Below are 23,770 nucleotides of genomic sequence, written 5' to 3' on the forward strand. Positions count from 1 at the left end.
CCTTTCATCACTTTAAGTATATCATGCCACTCCCTTCTGGCTTGTAGAGTTTCTGCTGAGAAATCAGCTGTTAACCTTATGGGAGTTCCCTTGTATGTTGTCATTTTTCCCTTGCTGCTTTCAATAATTTTTCTTTGTCTTTAATTTTTGCCAGTTTGATTACTATGTGTCTCGGCATGCTTCTCCTTGGGTTTATCCTGCATGGAACTCTCTGCGCTTCCTGGACTTGGGTGGCTATTTCCTTTCCCATGTTAGGGAAGTTTTCGATTATAATCTCTTCAAATACTTTCTCTGGTCCTTTCTCTCTCTCTTCTCCTTCTGGGACCCCTATAATGCGAATGTTGTTGCGTTTAATGTTGTCCCAGAGGTCTTTTAGGCTGTCTTCATTTCTTTTCATTCTTTTTTCTTTATTCTGTTCTGCAGCAGTGAATTCCACCATTCTGTCTTCCAGGTCACTTATCCGTTCTTCTGCCTCAGTTATTCTGCTATTAATTCCTTCTAGTGTAGTTTTCATTTCAGTTATTGTATTGTTCATCTCTGTTTGTTTGTTCTTTAATTTTTCTAAGTCTTTGTTAAACATTTCTTGCATCTTCTTGATCTTTGCCTCCATTCTTATTCCGAGGTCCTGGATCATCTTCACTATCATTATTCTGAATTCTTTTTCTGGAAGGTTGCCTATCTCCGCTTCATTTAGTTGTTTTTCTGGGGTTTTATTTTGTTCCTTCATCTGGTACATAGCCCTCTGCCTTTTCATCTTGTCTATCTTTCTGTGAATGTGGTTTTTGTTCCACAGGCTGCAGGATTGTAGTTCTTCTTACTTCTGCTGTCTGCCCTCTAGTGGATGAGGCTATCTAAGAGGCTTGTGCAAGTTTCCTGATGGGAGGCACTTGTGGTGGGTAGAGCTGACTGTTGCTGTGGTGGGCAGAGCTCAGTAAAACTTTAATCCGCTTGTCTGCTGATGGGTGGGGCTGGGTTCCCTCCCTCTTTGTTGTTTGGCCTGAGGCAACCCAACACTGGAGCCTACCTGGGCTCTTTGGTGGGGCTGATGGCAGACTCTGGGAGGGCTCACGCCAAGGAATACTTCCCAGAACTTCTGCTGCCAGTGTCCTGGTCCCCATGGTGAGCCACAGCCACCCCTGCCTCTGCAGGAGACCCTCCAACACTAGCAGGTACGTCTGGTTCAGTCTCCCCTGGGGTCACTGCTCCTTCCCCTGGGTCCCGATGCACACAGTACTTTGTGTGTGCCCTCCAAGGGTGGAGTCTCTGTTTCCCCCAGTCCTGTCGAAGTCCTGCAATCAAATCCCAGTAGCCTTCAAAGTCTGATTCTCTAGGAATTCCTCCTCCTCCCATTGCCAGACCCCCAGGTTGGGAAGCCTGACGTGGGGCTCAGAACCTTCACTCCAGTGGGTGGACTTCTGTGGTATAAGTGTTCTTCAGTCTGTGAGTCACCCAACCAGCGGTTATGGGATTTGATTTTACTGTGATTGCGCCCCTCCTACCTTCTCATTGTGGCTTCTCCTTTGTCTTTGGATGTGGGGTATCTTTTTTGGTGAGTTCCAGTGTCTTTCTGTCGATGATTGTCCAGCAGCTAGTTGTGATTCTGGTGTTCTCGCAAGCCCCACTTCGTTTTTTTATTTTTAACACTTCCTTACTTTTTGGCATAACAAGATGTTCCAGGCTCATCTTTTACCTTCCCTCCTCCTATCCTGGAATTAGCCATTTCTCCAAAAAGTCTTGCCTGATTCCTTTTAATGGGGAATGCTAGAAAATACCACAATCTATTTATCCTTTCTCCTGTTAATTGACATTTGAATTGTTTCTCATTCTGGACTATTATAAAGAAAGCTTCTCTGAATACCCTTGTACATATTTTGGATCCATAAACTGATTTCTGTTGGGTATATAACTAAGAGTGGCAATGGAAAGTCACAGAACAGAACAACAAGGACTACTGTATAGCACAGGGAATTATATTCAATATCTTGTAGTAACCTATATTGGAAAAGAATCTGAAAAAAAAAAAAATATATATATATATATATATTTATATATATGTGGAAAGAATTTATATATAGTGTGTATATATAGAAAGAATTTATATCTGTATATATATATGTAAACTGAATCACTTTGCTGCATACCTGAATCATTGTAAATCAACTGTATTACAATTTAAAAAATAACATACATGCATACATACATAAATAAATAAAAAGAAGGACACAGGATCTCCACTCTGGTTATATACCCAACAGAAATGAGTACATTAAGTCCACCAAAAAAGTGAACACAGGTATTCAAAGCAACTTTGTTCATAATTCATGTATGTATATATATACACACACATATATATGTATATTTAGCTTTAGTGGGTATTGCTAAGTAGTGTTTCAAAGTGCTCATAACAGTTTTGTGAGGGGAGCGAAAGTCGTTGGCCCCATTAGGTGGGGTAATCGGTGGCAGGTGTTCTAATGGGCCAGTGCAGTCCAAAGACATGTTGTCTGTGACCAGAAATGGCAAAGTTGCTCATCTTTTCCATTGATGAGTGGGAAATGCTGAGATTTTGCCACCTGGTCCATTCTTAAACTGCTGTTTTAGAGAGTGCTGCTTTAAGATGGGCAAAATGGAAGTTTCTGAAGTCAAGAATCTCCTGCTACCTTCAACATGGTTTTCATCTCAGTGATGGCAGTGACAGCATGTAGGGAATGCAGGCTCATTGCTAGGGGCTCCTGCTGTTAGAGAGCATTCGGGTCACTGCTTTGTTTTAAAAAGTGTCTCCCCAGGAGAAGGAGGAATGCCCCCCAGAGTCCCACTCACATCTTCTGACTGCTAGGGGCCCATTTGGAACCCTGGAACAGTCATTTACTAAACACCCTGAGAGAGTAAATATCCTTCTGTCTACACCCAGGGAGCCACTTAGTTTTCAAGACCTCTGGGATAGAGGCCGAGGGACAGCAGGCAGAGCAGGAAATTGCTGGAGGTAAACATGGAAGTGAACTGGTTCAGTATCATGGGACTAGACTCTAGGCTCAGTGTTGCTAGGAACTGCTTGGGCGTGGCCTGGCCTCTATAACTTGAAGGTTCTTGGTCCAAAATATCTCTCCTGTGGAGCTTATAGTTCATCATTAGAACCAGAGAGGTGATTGAGCACTTTTTAAAGCGAAATTCTGAACAGAAGAAACATCACTTATAAGATACATGATGGGCTCTTAAGTAATTTTGTTGAACCTTTGGAGGAATTCATGACTATTAAAAAAACATCTCGTGGATGCATTTTAACCAGGTGTCCCCTCTAAGCGGACACTGGCCCACTGTGGAATGGGGAGAGCCCTCCTGCATACTTTCTGAGCGAGCCTTTGTGCAGTGTACAACTGTGCAACTGTATGCAGCCACCCTGGATAGATAACGGTTCAGGTGAACCACAGCGACGGGACTCCCATGGCTGCACGTTTGCATTAACCTCTGTGAACCTTTCCTCTCTCTCCACCAGGCCTCTCCGCGGATGGTGGTGCCAAGCGCCAGGAGCACCTCTCCCGGTTTTCCATGCCCGATCTCAGCAAAGACTCTGGGATGAACGTGTCCGAGAAGCTGAGCAACATGGGCACGCTGAACTCGTCCATGCAATTCCGCAGCGCCGAGTCCGTTCGCAGCCTGCTCTCCGCCCAGCAGTACCAGGAGATGGAGGGAAACCTCCACCCTCTCAGCAACCCCATCAGGTACAGAGACCTGCAGGCCCACGGAAGGATGCATCAGAGCTTTGATTTCGATGGGGGGATGGCGGGCAGCAAGCTGCCAGGGCCGGAGGGCGTGAGGATGCAGCCCATGAGCGAGCGCACGCGGCGGAGAGCCACTTCCCGCGAAGACAACCGCCGCTTCCGACCTCACCGGTCCCGGCGATCCCGACGCTCTCGCTCAGACAACGCCCTCCACCTGGCCAGCGAGCGCGAGGCCATCTCTCAGTTAAAAGAAAGGCCTCCCCTGAGAGCCAGGGAGGATTATGATCAGTTCATGCGCCAGCGGAGCTTCCAGGAGAGCCTGGGCCAGGGGTCCCGGAGGGACCTGTACGGCCGGTGCCCCCGGACTGTGTCGGACCTGGCTCTGCAGAACGCCTTTGGGGAGCGATGGGGACCCTACTTCACCGAGTACGATTGGTGTTCCACCTGCTCCTCCTCCTCGGAGTCTGACAACGAGGGCTATTTCCTAGGAGAACCCATCCCCCAGCCCGCCCACCTGCGATACGTCACGAGTGATGAGTTACTGCACAAATACAGCTCGTACGGCCTCCCCAAGTCTTCCACGCTAGGTGGCAGGGGACAGCTGCACAGCAGGAAAAGACAAAAGAGCAAAAACTGTATCATTTCCTAATCCGATGGGGGTCGGGGATAGGGGAAGATGGGGAGGTAAGAATGTCAATTCAGAAACTTGCACTGTTTAAAATTTTAAAGCTCTTTGCTTTGGTGGTTCCAGGGAGAGATGAGAAGAGCTCTCTGTTGATGGCGGCAAGGTCACCGACTGACTCGATAGGTAGTCACAGTTCTTGGCATGTTGAATATTATTTGCACATTTCACTTTGGAAACGCTATAGACTCTACGGAGGCCAGGGTTGGTCACCTCCTTCCCGTCCGTCTGTGTTGAGCTGCCACTGGCAAGATGGCAAAATTGTTTCCCGCTCGCTTATATATATAGCCTCTCTGGTTCTCTTCCTTTTAGGACCCTTTTTCCAGTACGTAATTTGTTTATTAGCCAGGACCCAAGACTAAGTTATTTACATGTCCATTGTAAATGCGATGTAAATGAGAGTTCTGATAAAATATTTTTGTATTTTGTAATATCAAAGGAATTTCTATATCGTAGGACTCAGTGGAGCCTTGCATGCACGTCCAGCGTTGTCTTTGAGTAGTACTCCGAGGTGGTCCAGGACCACTTTATTTTTTTTTCTTTTTTCTATACAAATTTGTTACATGTCAGTGAGACCCTTTTCAAAGGAGTTTATTCAATTTGGCTTTTTGTGGCTGAACAAAAAAATTACCTATTACCCCCAAAGCATTTGATGCTCTATCTATCTTACGGAGCCATCCTTAAGTCCGCTCCCACCCTCAGTAGAATCTCTTCTCTACAAAGTGATAGTAACTTTTTTTTATTTATAATTGCCAGCGTAACTTTTGCCAATTAGAAAAACCAACCAGTGTCAGTCAGGTTCCGTGAGAAACGCCATCCCGGCTGGGAACATTGAAGTTGCTTACCATTGATCTATCCCCTGGGGAAAATAAAGTGACTGTGAGTGGTGCGGTCTGTGTGATGTCAGCATGACATTGTTTTGAATGTGGCATTATTTCCTGGTGCTCGTTTCCTGGATCGTATTATCCGCTTTCCTTTACCAAGGCAGACAGCTGCCTTAGCCTGACAACCGGTTGTCCTCAGCGCAAATGAACTTCAGCTTTGGGAATTTTGGGCCAGAAAGGTTCCGAGGGACTCTGGGAGTGATGGTGTGTTCTAGGTCGTAGGTCATACGTGGAGAAGGAACAGGTCAAGGGTAGAGACTGAAGGAGAATATGAAGGAAGGTCAGAGCAAAGAAGAACTTCTGGAAATGAAGTAGAGGAGAGTTGACAACCACCTTGAATAGCCCCCAGTGCTTGTGGGGAAAAAATCCAGTTTAATGTGCTCCGTAACCAGAGTATCTGGGTTACCCAGAAAGATTGAGCTGCTCAGGAGATTTCCGTGTTACGGTTTCGAGAAATAAATGTTGCTGAAAGGGGGGTTTCCATTTTGAACTTTGGGGACCGTCAGTCAGATAGAAGATGGGCTCAAAAGTGAGTTTGCTTAAAGAAGACATTTAACGGTTGTGTTGTTTATAGTAAAATAAAACCTCCTATCTTGCTTCAGTTAAAAGTGAAGCGCTTGCTTTTACTTCCATTCTCCTCGTCCCCTTCGTGGATTGTGGCAGTTGAAATAATCCATAGGAAGACCCGCCTTTAGTGAGGTGTACTGTCGATGTAGTACACAGTGTATCTCCGTGGCCATCTGCCATGGTGAGGCGAGTGTGGTCTCTCTTCAGTATAGTAGTTAATATTTTCTAGTATTTTTTTATGGAGAGAATGTGAAAAGTGGCTTTTTAGACACCATCCCAGATGGGTCTGGGGGAAGGAAGGCTGTAAAGGACGTGGAAGTGGCACTCCATTCAGGATGTATTAAAATAATTTGCTTTTCAGGTATTAATAAGACATTTGTCATTGTCACTGATGTTTTAAAAAAGCAATGCAAATGTTGGTTGTGGCTGTTTTCCGCATGCTTTCTTCATATCTAAATGCTTCATTAATTATCCAAGCCTCTGGAGAATTAACTCTATTACGTTTGTATAGTGAGTTTGTAAACTGCTTGGCAAACTGATTAAGAAATAATGTACACCACCACGCTACCAACGTGGCAGGTTTCTGGTAGAAATTGGGCGAGTCCAATTTGGAGTTCTAAGTTGCTGGATTGACGAGAGTAGAAAGGCATTTTGGAAAAAGAAGAGAGAGAAAAAAGTAGATCATTTAACTTAGTAAATAACTGAAAATAATGTCTGTCCTCTGTGGCCTGGAATCCAAGGAAAGAAATTCTCCTAGTGAACGTTGCTTTCTAACTCTTTCCTTTTTAGAGTACCTCTTACATTTCCCAGATGAGGCTTTAACCACCGTCAGCAGAAAGAAGAAGGTGGCCTAGAAACTGACACCTAATTAGTACCCAAAGGGGAAGAGGAATAAGCAATTTCAGATCTAGCTGCCCAGGGAGCATCCATCAGCTGAACCGGTCAGAGCTGGAGGTGTGTTGAGATGCAAGCCTCAGGGTCACGCGGTCTAGAGGCAAGGTCACCTCCATCTAGTCCCATCACTGCCAATGTCTCCTCCCCACCCCACATGCAGCCAGGCACTTTATGGAGAATGCCGATGGAGGACAGGTAAATCCTCACAATAAGGATGGAACCTCCAAGTATATGCCTTAGAGAGAGCAGGATATCATTGTATTGGGAGTTCCATCTGTTCGTGATAACTTACACGTAACATCCCAGAATCCCATTCCCCAGAATTCAGTGCATTCGTTTCCGAGGCAAGATCTGAGGGTCCTTACCTGATCATCACCAGGAGCTCTTCTTGGTCAAGTTTCACCTGTGGGTAAGACTCGCACTCACCTCTTCTTAGATCATCATTTCATCTTTAATAGGCTCTTTTTAGAAAAGTAAAACAGTTTATTTTCTTTTCTAATGCCTTGGGTTTTGTTTTGTTTTGGTTTGTTTTCCTACCTCTCCTCATATTGATCTTCTTATCTTTTGGATAAAACCCCACTTTAGTGTTCATTTCCTGTTGCTGCTCAATTCAGTGGCAACAGAACTGGCCCTTTCCCAAGCAGAAGTCAGTGACGGTTTCCTGAACGGCCCTGCCAGTGCTCATCACCCTTGATATTATGAGCAAGTTTCTTAGCAGGCTGGTGGCATTCAGGTACTCTTCCATCTGTCATAGAGTTCTGGAATTTCTACCAAGTGTGATGGTAAACGAGGTCAGGGAAACCAGAACCGTACTTCCCGTTTTGCAAGTGTTCAAGGGGGGAAATTATTTAGTGTTGGTTGTTTGACCCCCTCTTTTCATATTCACCTTCTGTTCTCTAGTCCTTCCTTTCCACCCTCAGCCAGCCCCGTGAACAAGCAATTTTGCGTTTCTCATATGCGACCTGAGGACAGCTCTTTCTCATCCTCCTTTCCCACTCTGTAGGATGTTTCTTCAATTTTCTCTCTCCTGCGGCAGCTCTCTGCTCCTTGGGTACCACCAGCCATTGTTGAGTTCAGCTGGGGCCAGTAATACCACATATGTAGCATGTGCTCTGCCATCCCTGCAACGTGGGCAGATATAACCAAGGTACCACTGTATGCTTTCCCAGAGAGCATGGATGTAGCCTCAGAAATCTTTGCAACACTCCAACCATCCAGGACTAGTTGATCAGAACTGATTTTACTTGTCTGATAACAAATCTTATTTGTGAACTGATTCTTATTTGTCTTTCTACCTTGGGCTCTTTTGCCATTGGCCCAAAACAGTACACCAGCCGTTTAGGAAGCATCATCCATAAATAATTGTGAGACTCCAGTTTCTATGCCCCCGTATTGCAGATGCTAAAGGAGGCTGACTTCTTTAGGCTAAATGAAGACAACTCTCTTTGGCCTCCTTTTCCATTCTCCTGTTCTTGGTCCTATCAGAGGTCAGATAAGAGTTCATCCTATTCTTTGTCTAATCCCACCTTCTAACAAGAAAGAACACAAAAATTTAAATTCCAAGGAGAAAGTGCTCTTTGCGTATTTCTCTCTAACAGAAACCAGATGCTAATGCATAAGAAGGAGAATCTATGACAAAGGAACGTGAACGATGGCATCAGTCATCTGAGGATTTCATGCCAGAAGGGCTGCTATTAGCACTGTTTAGCACCTTCAGGGCTTTGAAAAGGGCTCTGCGACAGCATTCCAGGTACAGGACACAGCCAAGTCTCCTCTGCATATTTGGAAGGCAGTTCCAGATGGCCGCCTTTTGAGGTGCGTTTCTTAAAGCGCAAGAGAAGTGGAAATGAAGAGAGTTTTGCCTAGCCTCCAGTGGCCGGTCCCTCTGGGGCCTCAGCAGACACCAGAGCCTGTTCGTCTGACCCCTCGGAAGCAGTCATCAAGGTTAGGATCAAAAAAGGATTTCAATCTTTTTCCATTTTCTCATAGTAGGAGCCCCTTCAACCCAAGCCTCCCATAAAATATAATGTACTGTTGGGAGCTATACTGTTTTGTAAGCCTACTTCCTGCTGACAAAACTAGCTTTCCCCAACAGGAATAAAGAGGCGGGGGGGAAGTCACGTAGTGTTAGAAAACATTTCTGTGATTTAGATACGATGACTCTGTAGAAAAAAAAAAAAAAAAAAAAGCCTTGTTCTAGCCTGAGAGTTTTCTGAGACATCCCTCACCCTACTGAGTATTTGGCCATTGATGTGCCATAGGTCGCTGACCAAGCTTTTCTAAATTTTTCAGAGAGAGTTACTCAAACCTCTCTAGTTAATGTCCCATGTTTTTCCATAAAGCATTTTGGTTCTATCATGGACCCTGACTTCACATTCTAAGACCTATGGGTCCTCCTTATTCCATAGTAAATTAAGACTTTGGCAGTTTTCCCGCTCCTAAACACATTCTTTCCTGTACAGGATCACTTTGTCCATCTCCTGCTTTAATTCCGAGTACGTAAACAAAACCTCAAAGGGCCTGAGAAGGTAAGGCATGCCAGAGTCTGTGTTGTGTGTCGGGTGTCAAGCTATTTGTTAAGAAGGTCTGCAGTAGACCTTTGGTGTGGGCTCTGCCAGAGACTGTCGTGAACACTTTGCTTGAGATCCGTGCCCTGTAAAATGGATATGATGTTTTACTGATGTCTGTAATACATTTGTAAACTTCCAATAAAATTTGAATAAAAGAAATGTTGCCATTCTTCTCAGTCTTCCCTTGCTCTCCAGGTTTTTGGAAATCGTTGACTTTGAGGATCTCAGCAAAAGAAGAGAGAGGCTGCACGTGTCAGGGGGGTGAGATTTGCTACGAAAGATGAACCTGATTGTTTAAATCAGGATTTCTCGACCTGGGCACTATCCACATTTTGTTCCAGTCCATTCTTTGTGACAGAGGACCGTCCTGGGCATTGTAGGATGTTTAACAGTACTGCTGACCTCTACCCACTGCCAGTAGCACCCCTCCCCCTGAGATGTGACAACCAAAAATGTTGTCACATTAGGATAGCTACTATTAAAAAAAAAAAAAAAAAAAAAGGAAAATAACAAGTGAGCGTGGATGTGGAGAAATTGGAAAACTTGTGCGCTATTGGTGGGAATGTAAAATGGTCCATCCTCTGTGGAAAACAGTACGGCAGTTTTTCAAAAAATTAAAAATAGAACTACCATATGATCCGGCAATTCTACTTCTGGGTATATACCCAAAAGAATTGAAAGCCGGGCCTCAAAGAGATATTTGTACAGCCGTATTGATAGCATTATTCACAGTAGCTAAAAGGCAGAAGCAAGCGAAATATCCGTTGATGGATGAGTGGATAAGCAAAATGTCATCCAGACATACAATGAGCTATTATTCATCCTTTAAAAGGAAGGAAATTATGACACACGCTGCAACGTGAATGACACTTGAGGACATTGCTGAGTGAAATAAGTCAGTCACAAAAAGACAAATGTTGTATAATTCTACTTATATGAGCTACCTAGAGTAGTCAAATTCACAGACACAAAGTGGAAGCGTGGTGCCTGGGGCTGGGGAGAGAGCGAGTGGGATGTTGTTTAATATAGAGTTTGTGTTTCAAGATGAGAATTCTGGAGATCTGTTGCACAACAATGTAGATGTACTTACTACTGAACTGTACACTTAAAAATGCAAATTTTGTGTTACCTTTATTTTACCAGAATTTCTTAAAATGCCTCCTTAGCTGAGTGTCCCCTGAGGACAAAATCACCGCCGGTTGAGAACCACCAGTTAAAATGCTTTTGCCTTCTTGGCATCTCCGTTCCTTGAGGGTTCTCGAAGCTGACTCCTACCCCGGGCCATACGGTTAATTTTCACTTATTAGCAAGAAGTGAAACCAGCAGAGGACCCAAAATATTTGTATTTGCTTTTAAGCAGATAATAAGTGGGTTGTGTGGCACGTTATACGCATGGCTGTGTTCTGGTTAGGATGGTATTAGTGTTGTCTGGGAGCCAAGACCAAAGCAGCATGTAAATTAGATTTCCCCGTGTCTGATCCACAGCATTTGGGACCTGCTGGATACTGCAGTATCGTTTATTCATTCATTCAACAAACGGTTATTGAGAGCCTGCTCTGTGCCAGGCACTGTTCTAGGTGCTTGGAATACAGCAGTATACAAAACAAACAACAAAAACCCCTACCCTAAAGGAGTTTACCAATTTGACTTTCTGCCAGGCGAGAAGTCTGGAACAGCCTCACCCGCCCTTAAGCCTGAGGACTTGCAAGTTGCAGGTGAGAGTTATTTCATTCTAAGCCCTCTGAGAGCCTTTGGATGAAGCTTTTAGAAATGGCAATGACCGTGCCGGTTCTGCTCGCAGACCCTCCTGGGGAGCATGGCCGTCAGGTAGCCATGGTTTCACTCCATGACCCCCCCTCTTCCTCCTCCTCTGCAAAATTACTGGGGTCAAGAACAGCAGCAAACCAGTAATCTGTAAGTGACCTGGCAAGACATGATAAAGTGGACCAATCAGATTATCTCTCTTAAGAATGTAAATTAAGAAATTCCGTGTAAATTGGTGCAGCCGCTATGGAGAACAGTATGGAGGTTTCTCAAAAAAAAATAAAAATAGAGTTGCCATATGATCCTACAATCCCACTCCTGGTCATATATCTGGAGAAAATTATAATTTGAAAAGATACATGCACCCCAGTGTTCACTGCAGCACTATTTACAATAGCCAGGACATGAAAGCAACCTAAATGTCCCATCAACCGATGAATGGATAAAGAAGATGTGGTACATATGTACAATGGAATATTACTCAGCCATTAAAAGAGAGTGAAATAATGCCATTTGCAGCAACATGGATGGACCTAGAGATTATCATTGTAAGTGAAGTAAGTCAGAAAGAGAAAGACAAATACCATATAATATCACTTACATGTGGAATCTAAAATATGGCACAAATGAATTTATCTACGAAACAGACTCACAGACACAGAGAACAGACTTGTGGTTGCCGGGGGGAGGGGCGGGATGGGAGTTTGCGATTAGCAGGTGAAAACTATTATATATAGAATGAATAACTAAGAAGATCCTACTGTAAAGAACAGGGAAGTATATTCAGTACCCTGTAATAAACCATAATGGAAAAGGAATATGAAAAAGAATGTATTGATATATGTATAACTGAATCACTTTGCTGTACAGCAGAAATTAACACAACATTGTAAGTCAACTATACTTCAGTAAAATAAATTAAAAAAAAAAATTCCGAGAGAATGAGACAGTGGAAGTTAAAGCTAAGAGGATGTATAGGGAGAGCTGGCGGGTGGAGTTAGGCCCACAGCATCATGATAAGATGAAGGCTGGGAAAGCAGAAGCTCGGGCTGAGAGCGCGTCCAAGAGCAAAGATGGGTGAGAGCACAGAGATGTGACGTGACCCAGAGGAGCTGGTCCCCATGACTCCCTCACCTCCACACAGATTCCAGTTCCTGCCTTGGAGGTGCTCCTCTAGGATTACTGTAGGACTTTGGTCCCTCCCCGTTGTGTTATGTATCGTTTCATTACATATCTACACAAGCTCCTATTCACACTGAAGTGTTCCTTGCAACCCTGATTCAGACATGAAGGATGAATTCTGAACGCCAGTTTCCACACCTTTTATTTTGCCCCACTCCCCTGTAGCATTTCAAATTCCGGCTCAACCACTTGCTAGTTGTGTCATCTTGGGAAATGTCCAACGAACATGAGGTTCTTAGCACTGAGTCTGCCATTGTAAGAGCTTAAAATACGTTAGTTGTTGTTGATGTCGATGATGTTATTACTACTACTATCCCACCCAAAGAGAAAGGGTGGCAGGAACTAGATACCGTTAGTATCTTGTCTGAGAGTATTCATTGTCTTTTCTTCTAATGTAAGCATTAAATAGGATTTTGAGACATCCCAGAAAGGCCTGAATCTTTACCGTATTTTAAAAATGCCTGCAGAGGGGCTTCCCTGGTGGCGCCGTGGTTAAGAATCCGCCTGCCAATGCAGGGGACATGGGTTCGAGCCCTGGTCCCGGAAGATCCCACATGCCACGGAGCAGCTGGGCCCGTGAGCCACCATTACTGAGCCTGTGCGTCTGGAGCCTGTGCTCCGCAACAAGAGAGGCCGCGATAGTGAGAGGCCCGCGCACTGCGATGAAGAGCGGCCCCCACTTGCCACAACTGGAGAAAGCCCTTGCACAGAAGCGAAGACCCAACACAGCCATAAATAAATAAATAAATAAAATAAAAAAATAAAAATGCCTGCAGAGCTAATTAAATGATGCACATCTCCCACAGAGGTTCTAATTCAGTGCATCTGGGGTAGAACCCCAGTATCTGTATTTTTAACAAGGCTCTCCATGTCAGTCTGATCTAGCTGGTTTGAGGACCACACGTTAAGAAATTCTGCCTCAGCATTTGTTTGTTTTCTTCCAAGTATCTGGGCAAAACAAACAAAAAACGGGTCTTCCAGCCCCACCCATTTCTGGAGAAGCTGATAACAAGCCCTCTGGTCAGGATGGAGAGAGACGAGCCTGGGGTTCATAATCCAACTTTGGAGGATCTCAGGTATATTCACACTCGCCTAGAAGTGACAGTCTTCAAAAAAAGAAATGTAGTGTAACTGACTTTAATTTTTCTGAGAGATATGTATCACTGTATATTAAAGAGATACGTAGAAGAGAAGCATAGCATGGAGGAAGAAGGTGAGCTTGTTACTGAAAGTGGGCTCTGGCTGCCCGCCGCTCGAAAGCCAATACTCGAGACCCTAGGTTGGCGGAAAGGAAAGTTTGCTTATTTCAGAGGCTGGCAACCGGCGGGAGAGGGCAGACTCGTGTCCAAAGGCTGACTTCCCCCACTGACAATCAGTGGGCAGGAGTCTTAAAGGGGAGTTTCACGGGTGTATAGGCAGAGGGAGAGGGTTACATGCAGAAACGGCACAGTCACTCTGAGAGTCATCCTGAAATTGGTCATGCGGTGCTCTGATCCACGTCATCTTGATTGTTTCAAGTACAGTTAATCTTCATTTCCAGGGTCAGTTTGTTCCCATTTCTTTGAGGCCTGTTCTCGGAATTGTGGCAGCTTCTGTCATGGCTATAGTCTGGTCATCATGTAGTTAACTTCTTCCACCTTGGGGTGGGGGGTGTTTCTGTATCTACAAACCAGCTCAAAGGATATGGCTCAGAATATTATCTGTAGCCATTGAGGAGGAACTAAAGGTCCTTGGCTTTGCTTAATCACTAAACTATTATTATTTTGTCTTGTTTGACTGTTTTCCTTTGTTTCTGCATTTCCTCACTTCTCTAATTAAATTTATTCTTTGACTAAAGTTTTTCTACAGACAAAAGGCAGGCGGAGGACATGGGGGCGGGGAGAGGGATGGAGAAGGACCTTAGGGTCCTGCTTCATTTCAAGCTTAGTGTGAAATACAGTCTAACAATTATGTTTGAATTTGAGACTTGTTACTTTTGGTGCGTGTAGCCAGTGGATTTCACACGTCAGAATTACCTAGGTAGATTATTTAAAATCCAGAGTCCCTGGCCCCATCCCCAGAAAGTCTGATTCAGCAAAACCTGGTAAACTGCATTTTTCATAAACATCTAGGGATCTGAGAAGACCCTTTGGGAAAAACCGCTCTGAGCCTCTCTCATCATGGGAAATCCTTCATATTCTAGGAGCGCTTATGCGCTAAATGCATCCAGCTTGTGTTATAGAGCTTCAGTCTGGAAGGGTCTGCTTCTCAAGTGTTCGTCTACCATATGTGTAAAGTACACTGGTTTCCTAGTGACCCAGAATGAGAAACATCAACCTCTTTGGAAAACCAATGCCCGTGTCACTTCTAACTGCAGCTAGTTTTGTCCGAGAGAGATGTCCAGACAAGACTCCAAGAAGGAAACCTTACCAGAAGATGCAATAGGTAAATAATCAAAGACAAACACAGGCTGAAGTTTAGCGGGAAATGGTCAAGACATTAAATGACACAATTGTACCCAGCAGGAGAACAGGTTTCCCAGCAAAATACTAGCAGATACTTGTTTCCCTGATAGGCTGGCTGATTCTAGAGATAAAACAGATCATGTGGGTTGTTGGGCAGCTTTGTACCATTAACACACTAGTTAGCAAACACATGAGACCAGAAGTACCAGAAAGTGAGCCCAATAACTTGAGGAATTTGGGCCATAAAAGGCAACTGTCTCAGGCCACATTCTTTGGATTTTAGGTGGTTAAAACGTACTTCAAACAAACTTGAGCATAAAGGAAAAAAGAGAGAGAGAATTTATTTGAAGGAGACTATGTATCTTGCAAGAATCAAAGGACAGCCCGTTCATGAGAACTTGGAACCAGGAAGAAGAAAGCCACCAAGAGCTCAGAAAAATTCTATCCCAGTTTTTAAATCTCTGTTTCCCTTCAGCTGTCTGCTTAATCTCCCTTTGTTGATCTGCTTTGGCAGCTTTGGGGAGCTCATGGACATAGGTGGCTCTCCACAGCTCCCACATTTAACCCCTTCTTCTCAGGAAAGAAACTCTGATTGGCCCAACTTGGGTCAGGTGCTCATTCCTGGTCCAATCACCTGTTGGAGGAGAGGGGGTGATGCCTAGGTGCCAGCATGCTGGTGGGGTGCTAGTTCTTGTGGGTGAGGAAAGAGTTTTCAGATAGAGAAAGTCATGGGCTGGGCAGACACACCAAAATGTACCTCCTGTAACAACTATCCCAACGGGAAGAACCAGGATTATCACCTATTGGATGTATTTCCAAACAGTCGTGTGCACTGTACTTATTGAGTTGGAGGTACCATCTCAAGGGAAAGTTTCTACAATCCTCCAAACCCTGTGACTCCAACTGGCCCAAGTCTCAGCCACGTGTTGCATTCAAAGAAGTACAATTCAGGAACCAAAAAATATTATAAATCTCTACTCATTATTTCAAATCTATACTGTCAGGGAAATGCCAAAGGAGAGGTGAATTCTTAAAGCATAGCAAGCATCTTAAAATTCTCTCTCTCCATCGCTGCTCCTCTTACTATTCTGCACATGGATGCCAGCTTTCCCCCCAAGATTCTCTCTTCCACCCTGAAACATACCCTGTGCACAGATCTTTTTTCCATCCCATGTTCCCTTCTCCCTCACCTGCTCTTTATTATGTAAATCAATCAGCCACTCTGTCCTATATCGTTTTTTCCCTCTGCTTTACTCAATACCCAGACTCCCTCCATGCTATGCAGTTTCTGATACTAGTTGAATTTTTTTTCTCCAAAACTTCAGGAACCACAGAGGTCTTTTTGTCTAACTTCATCGGCTGTGTGAATTCCATCCAGCTGGAGGCCTCAAGCCAGGTAAGAGGATGACTCTGTGAAAGTTGTTGTATCTGTTCTCATGGTCAAGACCCATAACCTAGGAAACCCTTATGGTCAGGCAGGGTCTCAAGTCTGGCACCTTCTCTCTGTCTTCAGCTCATTCTGCCTCAGAGAGGTGTCCAGACGTGAACACACAAGCCACCGGTGCTGGAAAGCACCGCATGACGTGCATATGATGAAAAAACAGCGTGAAAGTCCAACCAAACTGATCTTTCCAGGTCTCCTCGTGGTCTGTGCCTTGCAGCCAGCCTTTTGTACCTGCTGTTCCATCCACTGAAAACCCTCACATCCCTACCTTCCCTGTTCTATCTGTCCTTCCCCTGACAGAATACTCCTCATTCTTCAGGGCTCAGCTTAGATCTGCTTCCTCCAGGATGGTCCAAGCCCCTTGGAAATAGGTACCTCTGCCTCAGGCTTCCAGGGGACTCTGCATATCCCGGATCTCCATGATGTACTTGTGAGTTTATGCTTCTCCCCCATTACAGCCTGTACTCCTCAAGGGCACAGGCCTGCTGGCTGTCTTTTCAGCCTGTTCCTCTGGGGCCTAACACATAGTAGAGCCTCAAAACATATTTTGAAGGAATGTCCTAAAAATCCTGGTTCGGTAAATTAAAAGGGAAAAGGGAAAGCACGAGCTCAGCCTTCTACACCTTGAATGTTTGCATTCCCTCCAATGCTCCGTGTTCCTTCTAAGACTAAGGCTTTTTTCTTCTGGATGCCGAGTTGCTGCAGTGCAAAATTTCACTCAGAGCTTCCTATTAGTGCCTGTGGCTATGATCAGGTTTGCATTACTGAATTTCCCCCAGATTGTTTTTGTTTTTTTAACTCTAGCTAAGCATAGTGTTTTCCAATTTCAAAGAGTAATAGTGCCCTTGGACTCCATAATGAAGCTACCAACTTTTATTTACTTTTTTTTTTTTTTTTTTTTTTGGCTGCATCCTGCAACTTGCAGTTTCCCTGACCAGGGATTGAACCCATGCACTCTGCATTGGCAGGCGGATTCTTAACCACTGTGCCACCAGGGAAGTCCCTCAGCTACCAGCTTTTCAAGTGCTATCAGCTCTAAATGCAAAAACCAAAGTCAAGAGTTCACACCACTGAACTATAATCAGATAATTTATGATCTAATGAAAGAACCATCACTAGGAAGTGAAGGTTTAAGAATAGGCAAATCCATGTTGATCTGGAAAGCATTACCCAGGAATAAGCTTATATTAGCAAATGGAATAAATTATCATATCTCATTATTCTTCTTTCATGGGTCTAGTGCTAAATACATGGCTGTTATTTATTAGAAAATATGCCTGAACAAGCCAGGACAGAACCGGGGCACATTTAGTAGGTAATAGAAATCTGCAACCAGATTAGGAATAAATGAGATGGTACAGTCCTTAATAAAGGCCCCAGTGGCAGAAGAAACACAAAGAAGGAAGTTGATGCTTTCTATCCAGTAGCAAAAAGTGAATCTAGCAAAAGCAAATGTTATTCTAATTTTTCAGGTACAATCAACTATGCTTATTGTAAACAGGAGCCCAGTGGACAAAGGTTTGCAAAGACATACATTTAAAAGGTAGGTAATGCTACTGCCATAAAATTTTTAGAGGTATTGCAACCAATTTACTTATCTACAATCTAGGGTTTTCTCTCATCTCTCTTTACCAGGGTGGAAGAACAGACCCTCCCACCTGAAAATATGGAGGTGAAGAGGAAATTTTCCTGGCCTGTAAGAGAGAGCAAAGGGCTAGGAATATACATGGAAGTCAATAATGAATTCCTCTGACCTAGAAACAGGGGGGACTAACTATATTCCTTTCACTTCCAAAGTATTCCCAGATAAAGAGTCCAGGAAAGAAATTGGCTCATTTATTTGCAAAATCTATCCTCTAAATTTCATCTATCAACTGTTTCAAAGTTGTTTTTCAGTTCTGCAGAATGATGATTCAGGGGGCGTTTTGTGTAAAGAATGGGTGTGGTTGAGACATGTAATGCTCACTGAATATCCATGTGTTCCCTCCCACTCCCCTGCCCCTCTGTGGTGGGTGGGGTCATGTGACTAGTACTGGCCAAAGAACTGAGGGAAAGTGAGGTGTCAACCCTAGGCCTTTGTCTGCAGTCTCTCATCCCAAGCCCTGGTGACCAGGATGCAAAGACTGAGATGCTGAATCATTGGATGGAAGCAGACCAGATCCCTGAGTCACTGCATGGAAGAAGTCATCCATAACAAGCTTTGTTTCAATAAGGAATACAGTTGGCCCTTGAACAACTCGGGGCTCCAACCTTTCACCCAGTTGAAAATCTGAATATAGTTTATAGTTGGCCCCGGAATGCATGGTTTCTCCATATCCAAGCTTCTTTTGCCTCTGAGATTCTGCATGCATAGAATCAACCTCGGATGTTGTAGTACTGTAGTATTTACTGTGGAAACAAATCCGCATGTAAGTGTATCCGCACAGTCCAAACCCGTGTTGTTCAAGGGTCAGCTGAACACCTTTGTTGTATTAAACTGTAGAGATTTCAGTGCTAATTTGTTGCTACAGCATAACTCAGCCTCCTGTGACTAATACATGGGGACCAATCTAAACCTCTCAAGGTTCCTCCTTGTCTAGACCATCTAGTCATGTGAGTTATTCGACGGCCATGAGAAGTTCTGAAGGCCATAGGGCCAGTGCTTTGGATGTAGCTTCTTTTTTGACTTGCTTGTTTTGGTTTGGTTACATTGTTTGGTTAGTTAAAGCCTCCATCCACGACAATGGCCTTGGAGAGCTACAGTCTATGAGACGGTGAGCTCCAAGCCAGTGCACAACTATTTTGCTCACCATTGTCTTCACACATGCTAAGCTCAGTGCCTGCACAGAGTAAGTGCCCCCCAGAGATCTACTGAACAAAAAGAATAAAAGAACTAATTTAACAATTTAAGACTCACGCAAAGATTATCCAGGTTGCATGAAGCCCCCCATCACCCAAAATGCTGCCCTCGAAAAACTGGAAGAGACCTCCCCCTTCATACAGAGGCAGAGGCTGTGGAAGAAAACCACTGAGCTGAATTCACTGGACAACATACTCATTCCTCAGTTATTTATTGAGTTACCTACTGTGTGCATTATTCTAGGATTGGGGATAAAACAATGAATAAGTCAGACAGCCTTCCTGCTCTCATGAATCTCTACTTTGCTTTTCTTATGTCTCTCTTTTCAAGCCAAAGTTTGGCCTGCAAAAAGAAAACTTTCCAATTATCTAGTTATCTGAGTTATCTAGTGTAAAGTGTAAGGCACGGCAGAAAGCTCAAGTAACCCCCAATATGTTAGCTCTGCAACCTTCACTTCCCTGGAGCCCTTGACTACTAACCAGTCTGCCTTGCTTCACCCTCATTTCTGGGGCTTCGCCTGGAGATTCCCACCTTCCTATTTCTTAACTTGAACTGAGGAGATGACCCTTACCTTCCTCCCTTGCCCAATCTCATTCTTCAGAAAAGCTGTTTCGTTTTATGAATTTTCTCTTGATCTCCTCCTGGGTCAACATCCTGCACTTTTTATTTTTACCAGTTTTTTACCAGTGGTTTTAGGGATGGCTTGCTAGCCTTCCCCGTGTTAAATATCTCCAGCCAAGGTCAGAGCTATGAGTGCTTTCAGAAGGGTCACTGAATTTCCAGAGAAATGCTCCCAAGTGTCTAAACTGAAGTCTGCACTGAACTGGCCCAATGACTCAAGAAAAAAGTTTGCTTCCTCCATCTGGTCCTCAGAGTATCTTCTGGGACCACACAGAGTAGAATCTGAGCAGTGCTCTAGGCTCAGAAGGGCAGCAGCGCCACTGCACAGCTGCTAATGACCCCATCTCCTGCCACTGCTTTCCACCCCCTTACCCCTTGCCCCGACCCATCACCAAACAGCTGTAAATACATAGCTGACCACCCTCAAGGGTCTGGGATGGGGGGAACTTCTCCGGCATCCAGTCCTGCCTTTCTACCTTCTGTAGCCTCTCAACGGCTAGGCCAGTATTTTGAGTAGATCCAACCTCACACATAAGATAAATGATACCCAGAAACACATGTTCCCCTGAAAGGAGTCTCTCTCACATCATTAGGGCAGTCCTCCTCCTCCTCCTCCCAGTTCTTTGCCCTTGCAAAGTAATGCCACTCACACAGTCCTGTAAATGAATCTTTTTTGTTTTTGTTTTTTAAAGACTGAGGCCAACGCTAACGTTCATAGCAGCATTATTTACAGTAGCCAAGATATAGAGACAACCTAAGTGTCCATCAACATATGAACAGATAAAAAAAAAAAAGATGTGGTTTGTATGTGTGTGTGTATATATATACGTACACAAACACACACACACAATGGAATATTACTCAGCCATTAAAGAATGAAATTTTGCCATTTGCAACGACATGGATGGAGCTGGAGGGTATTATGCTTAGTGAAATAAGTCAGACAGAAAAAGACAGTAGGAAAATCTATCTGGAACCAACCAGAAGATAAAGTATTTGACTGGTACTATTCAGGTGCCTCTGGGGACCTGGGATCCTTTAAAAGGGAACCAGGCGCAGGTTCAGACTGCTCACATTTTATATCTTGGCTCTGCCCTTTGCCAGCTGTGTGCCCTTGGGCATGTGTGTTGCTCTCTCTATGTCCCAGACAGAAAAAAAAGATACAACACGTGAGAGGCAAAGAGAAGTTCTCCTTTGCTAAGAGGTGAAATGAAACCCAAGTATATAAATGAACAAATGAACCCCAAGTAGGGGAAGCCAAGAAAAGAGATGAAATGGCTCAACGTGGTTGACTCTGATTACTTCTCCTTCCTGCCTCACCCCCATCAAGATCCTTCTTTTTCAGGTAAAATTCATCACGCAGCTTCCAAGCCTAGGAGCCAGCTCTGCTGGGGAAAGTTATGAGACATCAACTGAGAACAGGAGGTCCCTTTGACATGCTGGTTGAACTCCAGACAGAACACGGCTCCATTTATTCTCCCAGTGGAACACCACGTTGCTTCCTCTCATTCTTTTCCAACAGGGCTGATCTAGGAAAGGACGAGGACCAAGTAAGTAATCAAGCCTTTGGATCTGATCCATATGGCATCCCATCTGTGAGCCGCAGAGAGTTTCAAAGTTAGCTAGTGCTGGGGGCCAGACCATATTTACACCATTTCCAGAATGGGAGCTTTTGACTGATCCTTGGCAAGTATATGAGAAAGTTTACTTTCCTTTCTTAAAATCTGTGTTTCTGTTGCTATAATGTCTAATGCCTTTAATGTCTTTTAATAATTACACTTGTAACGAGGATAGCATGGGTACGATTGAAGTTGCATTTAGTTGGGGACCTGTTAGAATGTCAGAGCTTTGGGGAAGTATCTTCCTGGGCCGTGGGGCCAGACCACATCCCTGAGGGTGAGGCTGGGGAGGTACTTCCCCTGGAGAGAATGGATGACTCCATTGCCAGTGACTTTGTGGGGAAGAGAGGACTTCCTTCACAGTCAGGCTGGAGGGGACTTGGGCCAAGATTCTGAGGCATGGAGAGGTCCCAGGAGTGGATGTGCCGTCTGGCTGTGTCAGGGCAGTGATCGTGCATGGCCCATGAGGGCACCATTCTTAAGGAATAGAATGTGAATTGTGCCCTGGAGAAATGTGCAACAAGATGGTCCCATGCCAGACAGAGATAGGAACTGGCTCAGCAGGAGGCCTGGGATGGGCTTGGGTTTGTGCCTAAGTCAAGAGGCCTGTAACCATGCTTGGGGTGATGTGGTAGAGAAGAAACCATCTTTCTCCTATTGCTGTGGTCAGACTGGGGGAAAGACAGAGAGCAGGGCACTGGGGCCAGCAGCAGGAGTGGCCCATGGGATACACGGTCAGCACGTAGCGAGCTCTTGTCTGGAGCAGAGGTGACAGGAGGATTCCTGGGCAATGAGTGTTTGGGGCAGTAATTGTGTCCTTCAGCTTCATAGGGCAGTAATCACCTGTGAGCAACCAGGCATCTGACTGTGATTAATTAACATGCTTCCTGGACATCTGGGGTGAAGGAGGGAGACGGGCTTAGATGATCAGCCAGGTACAAGGCGTCATTGTATTTTGGAGCATCTGTGTGGGGTGGTAACATTTGCACACAATGGGGAATGGACGTCCCAGTTACATGTGATTCTGTTGGCTTGTTACCTGTGGAAGGAAAAGGTGATCAAATGGTCGTGGATTTTATTTTACTTTATTTTTTTTTTTCAGTATTTGTTTACTTATTTGGTTGCATGGGGTCTTAGTTGCGGCAGATGGGCTCCTTAGTTGTGGCATGCGAACTCTTAGTTGCGGCATGCATTGTGGGATCTAGTTCCCTGACCAGGGATCGAACCCAGGCCCCTTGCATTGGGAGTGCAGAGTCTTATCCACTGCACCACCAGGGAGGTCCCGGGTGTGGATTTTAGATGTGTTTAACTGTTCTTTAAAAAAAAACAACAACTGGTGAGCTTTATGAAGATGGTAAATTCTAGTTTGTTGGAAATTGTAGTGGGTTGAATTTTGACCCCCCAAAAAGATCTGCCCAAGTCTTACCTCCAGTACCTGTAAATGTGACCTTCTCAACAGAGGTCTTTGCAGATATAATTGAGGATCTCCAGATGACATCACCTGAGATTTAGGACAAGCCCTAAATCCGGTGACCGGTATTCTGACAGCAGAAAGGAGAGAGACACACACACACTGAGACACACAGATGGAGAAAGCCCTATGAAGATGAGGCAGAGACTGGAATAAGGTGGCCACAAAGCAAGGAACGCCAGGAGCCGCCAGCAGCTGGAAGAGGTAAGGAAGGATCCTCCTTTAGAGGCTCCAGAGGGAGGATGGCCCTGCCAGCACCTTGATTTGGGGCATCTGGCCTCCAGACTGTGAGAGGGAAACTTGCTGATGTTCTCAGTTGCTTGCTTTGTTGTGATTTGTCACGGTGGCCCCAGGAAACTAATGCAAAAGCATATTCAGTGTTTGCTGGTATCAAGTGAAAACTCAGTCATAATTTCATGCCCCTTTCGCTAAAGGGAGATTCTCAAAACCTGGTCTAAAGCATGTGACTGATTCATTAAGTGCTGTTCTGAGGCAACAGTTGTTTGTTTGTTTTTTTAATTCTAAAACTGTGCTATACACTGCAGACAGTTTTGTAAGTTTTGGATTGTGGGCCCTAACACTTGTCTTATGCAGTTGATATGTCTGAGTTCTTTCCTAGTGTAATAGAGCTACAAGGGTAACACTTTTTTTTTTAAATTTATTTATTTTATTTATTCATTTTTGTCTGTGTTGGGTTCTTGTTGCTGCGTGCAGGCTTTCTCTAGTTGTGGCGAGTGTGGGCTCCTCTTTGTTGCGGTGCTTGGGTTTCTCATTGCGGTGGCTTCTGCTGTTGCGGAGCACGGGCTCTAGGCGCGTGGGCTTCAGTAGTTGTGGCATATGGGCTCAGTAGTTGTGGCTCGCGGGCTCTAGAGCGCAGGCTCAGTAGTTGTGGTACACGGGCTTAGTTGCTCCGCGGCATGTGGGATCTTCCCGGACCAGGGCTCGAACCCGTGTCCCCTGCACTGGCAGGCGGATTCTTAACCACTGCGCCACCAGGGAAGCCCGAGGCAACAGTTCTTAAACTTGAATGCACATCAGAATGCCCTGGAAGGACCATTAAAATGGATTGCTGG

At 44.6% G+C, this 23,770-nt stretch overlaps 1 protein-coding gene across 3 annotated transcripts in view; it reads left to right on the top strand.

Moving 5' to 3' along the window:
* The window catches only part of PRICKLE2 (prickle planar cell polarity protein 2), a 338,378-nt gene extending 328,906 nt beyond the window's left edge, over positions 1-9,472 (top strand). For 2 of the 3 annotated variants that reach the window (XM_068557619.1, XM_068557621.1), the window contains one exon: positions 3,491-9,472. In XM_068557619.1, coding sequence (XP_068413720.1) covers positions 3,491-4,365 — 875 coding nt within the window. In that variant the 3' untranslated portion in view covers positions 4,366-9,472. The remainder of the gene's footprint in view (positions 1-3,490) is intronic. The other variant, XR_011075654.1, reaches the window with a different exon arrangement.
* The last annotated feature ends 14,298 nt before the right edge of the window (positions 9,473-23,770 follow it).

This window comes from Eschrichtius robustus, chromosome 12, assembly GCF_028021215.1.
Source record: "Eschrichtius robustus isolate mEscRob2 chromosome 12, mEscRob2.pri, whole genome shotgun sequence".
NCBI classification, from domain to species: Eukaryota; Metazoa; Chordata; class Mammalia; order Artiodactyla; family Eschrichtiidae; genus Eschrichtius; species Eschrichtius robustus.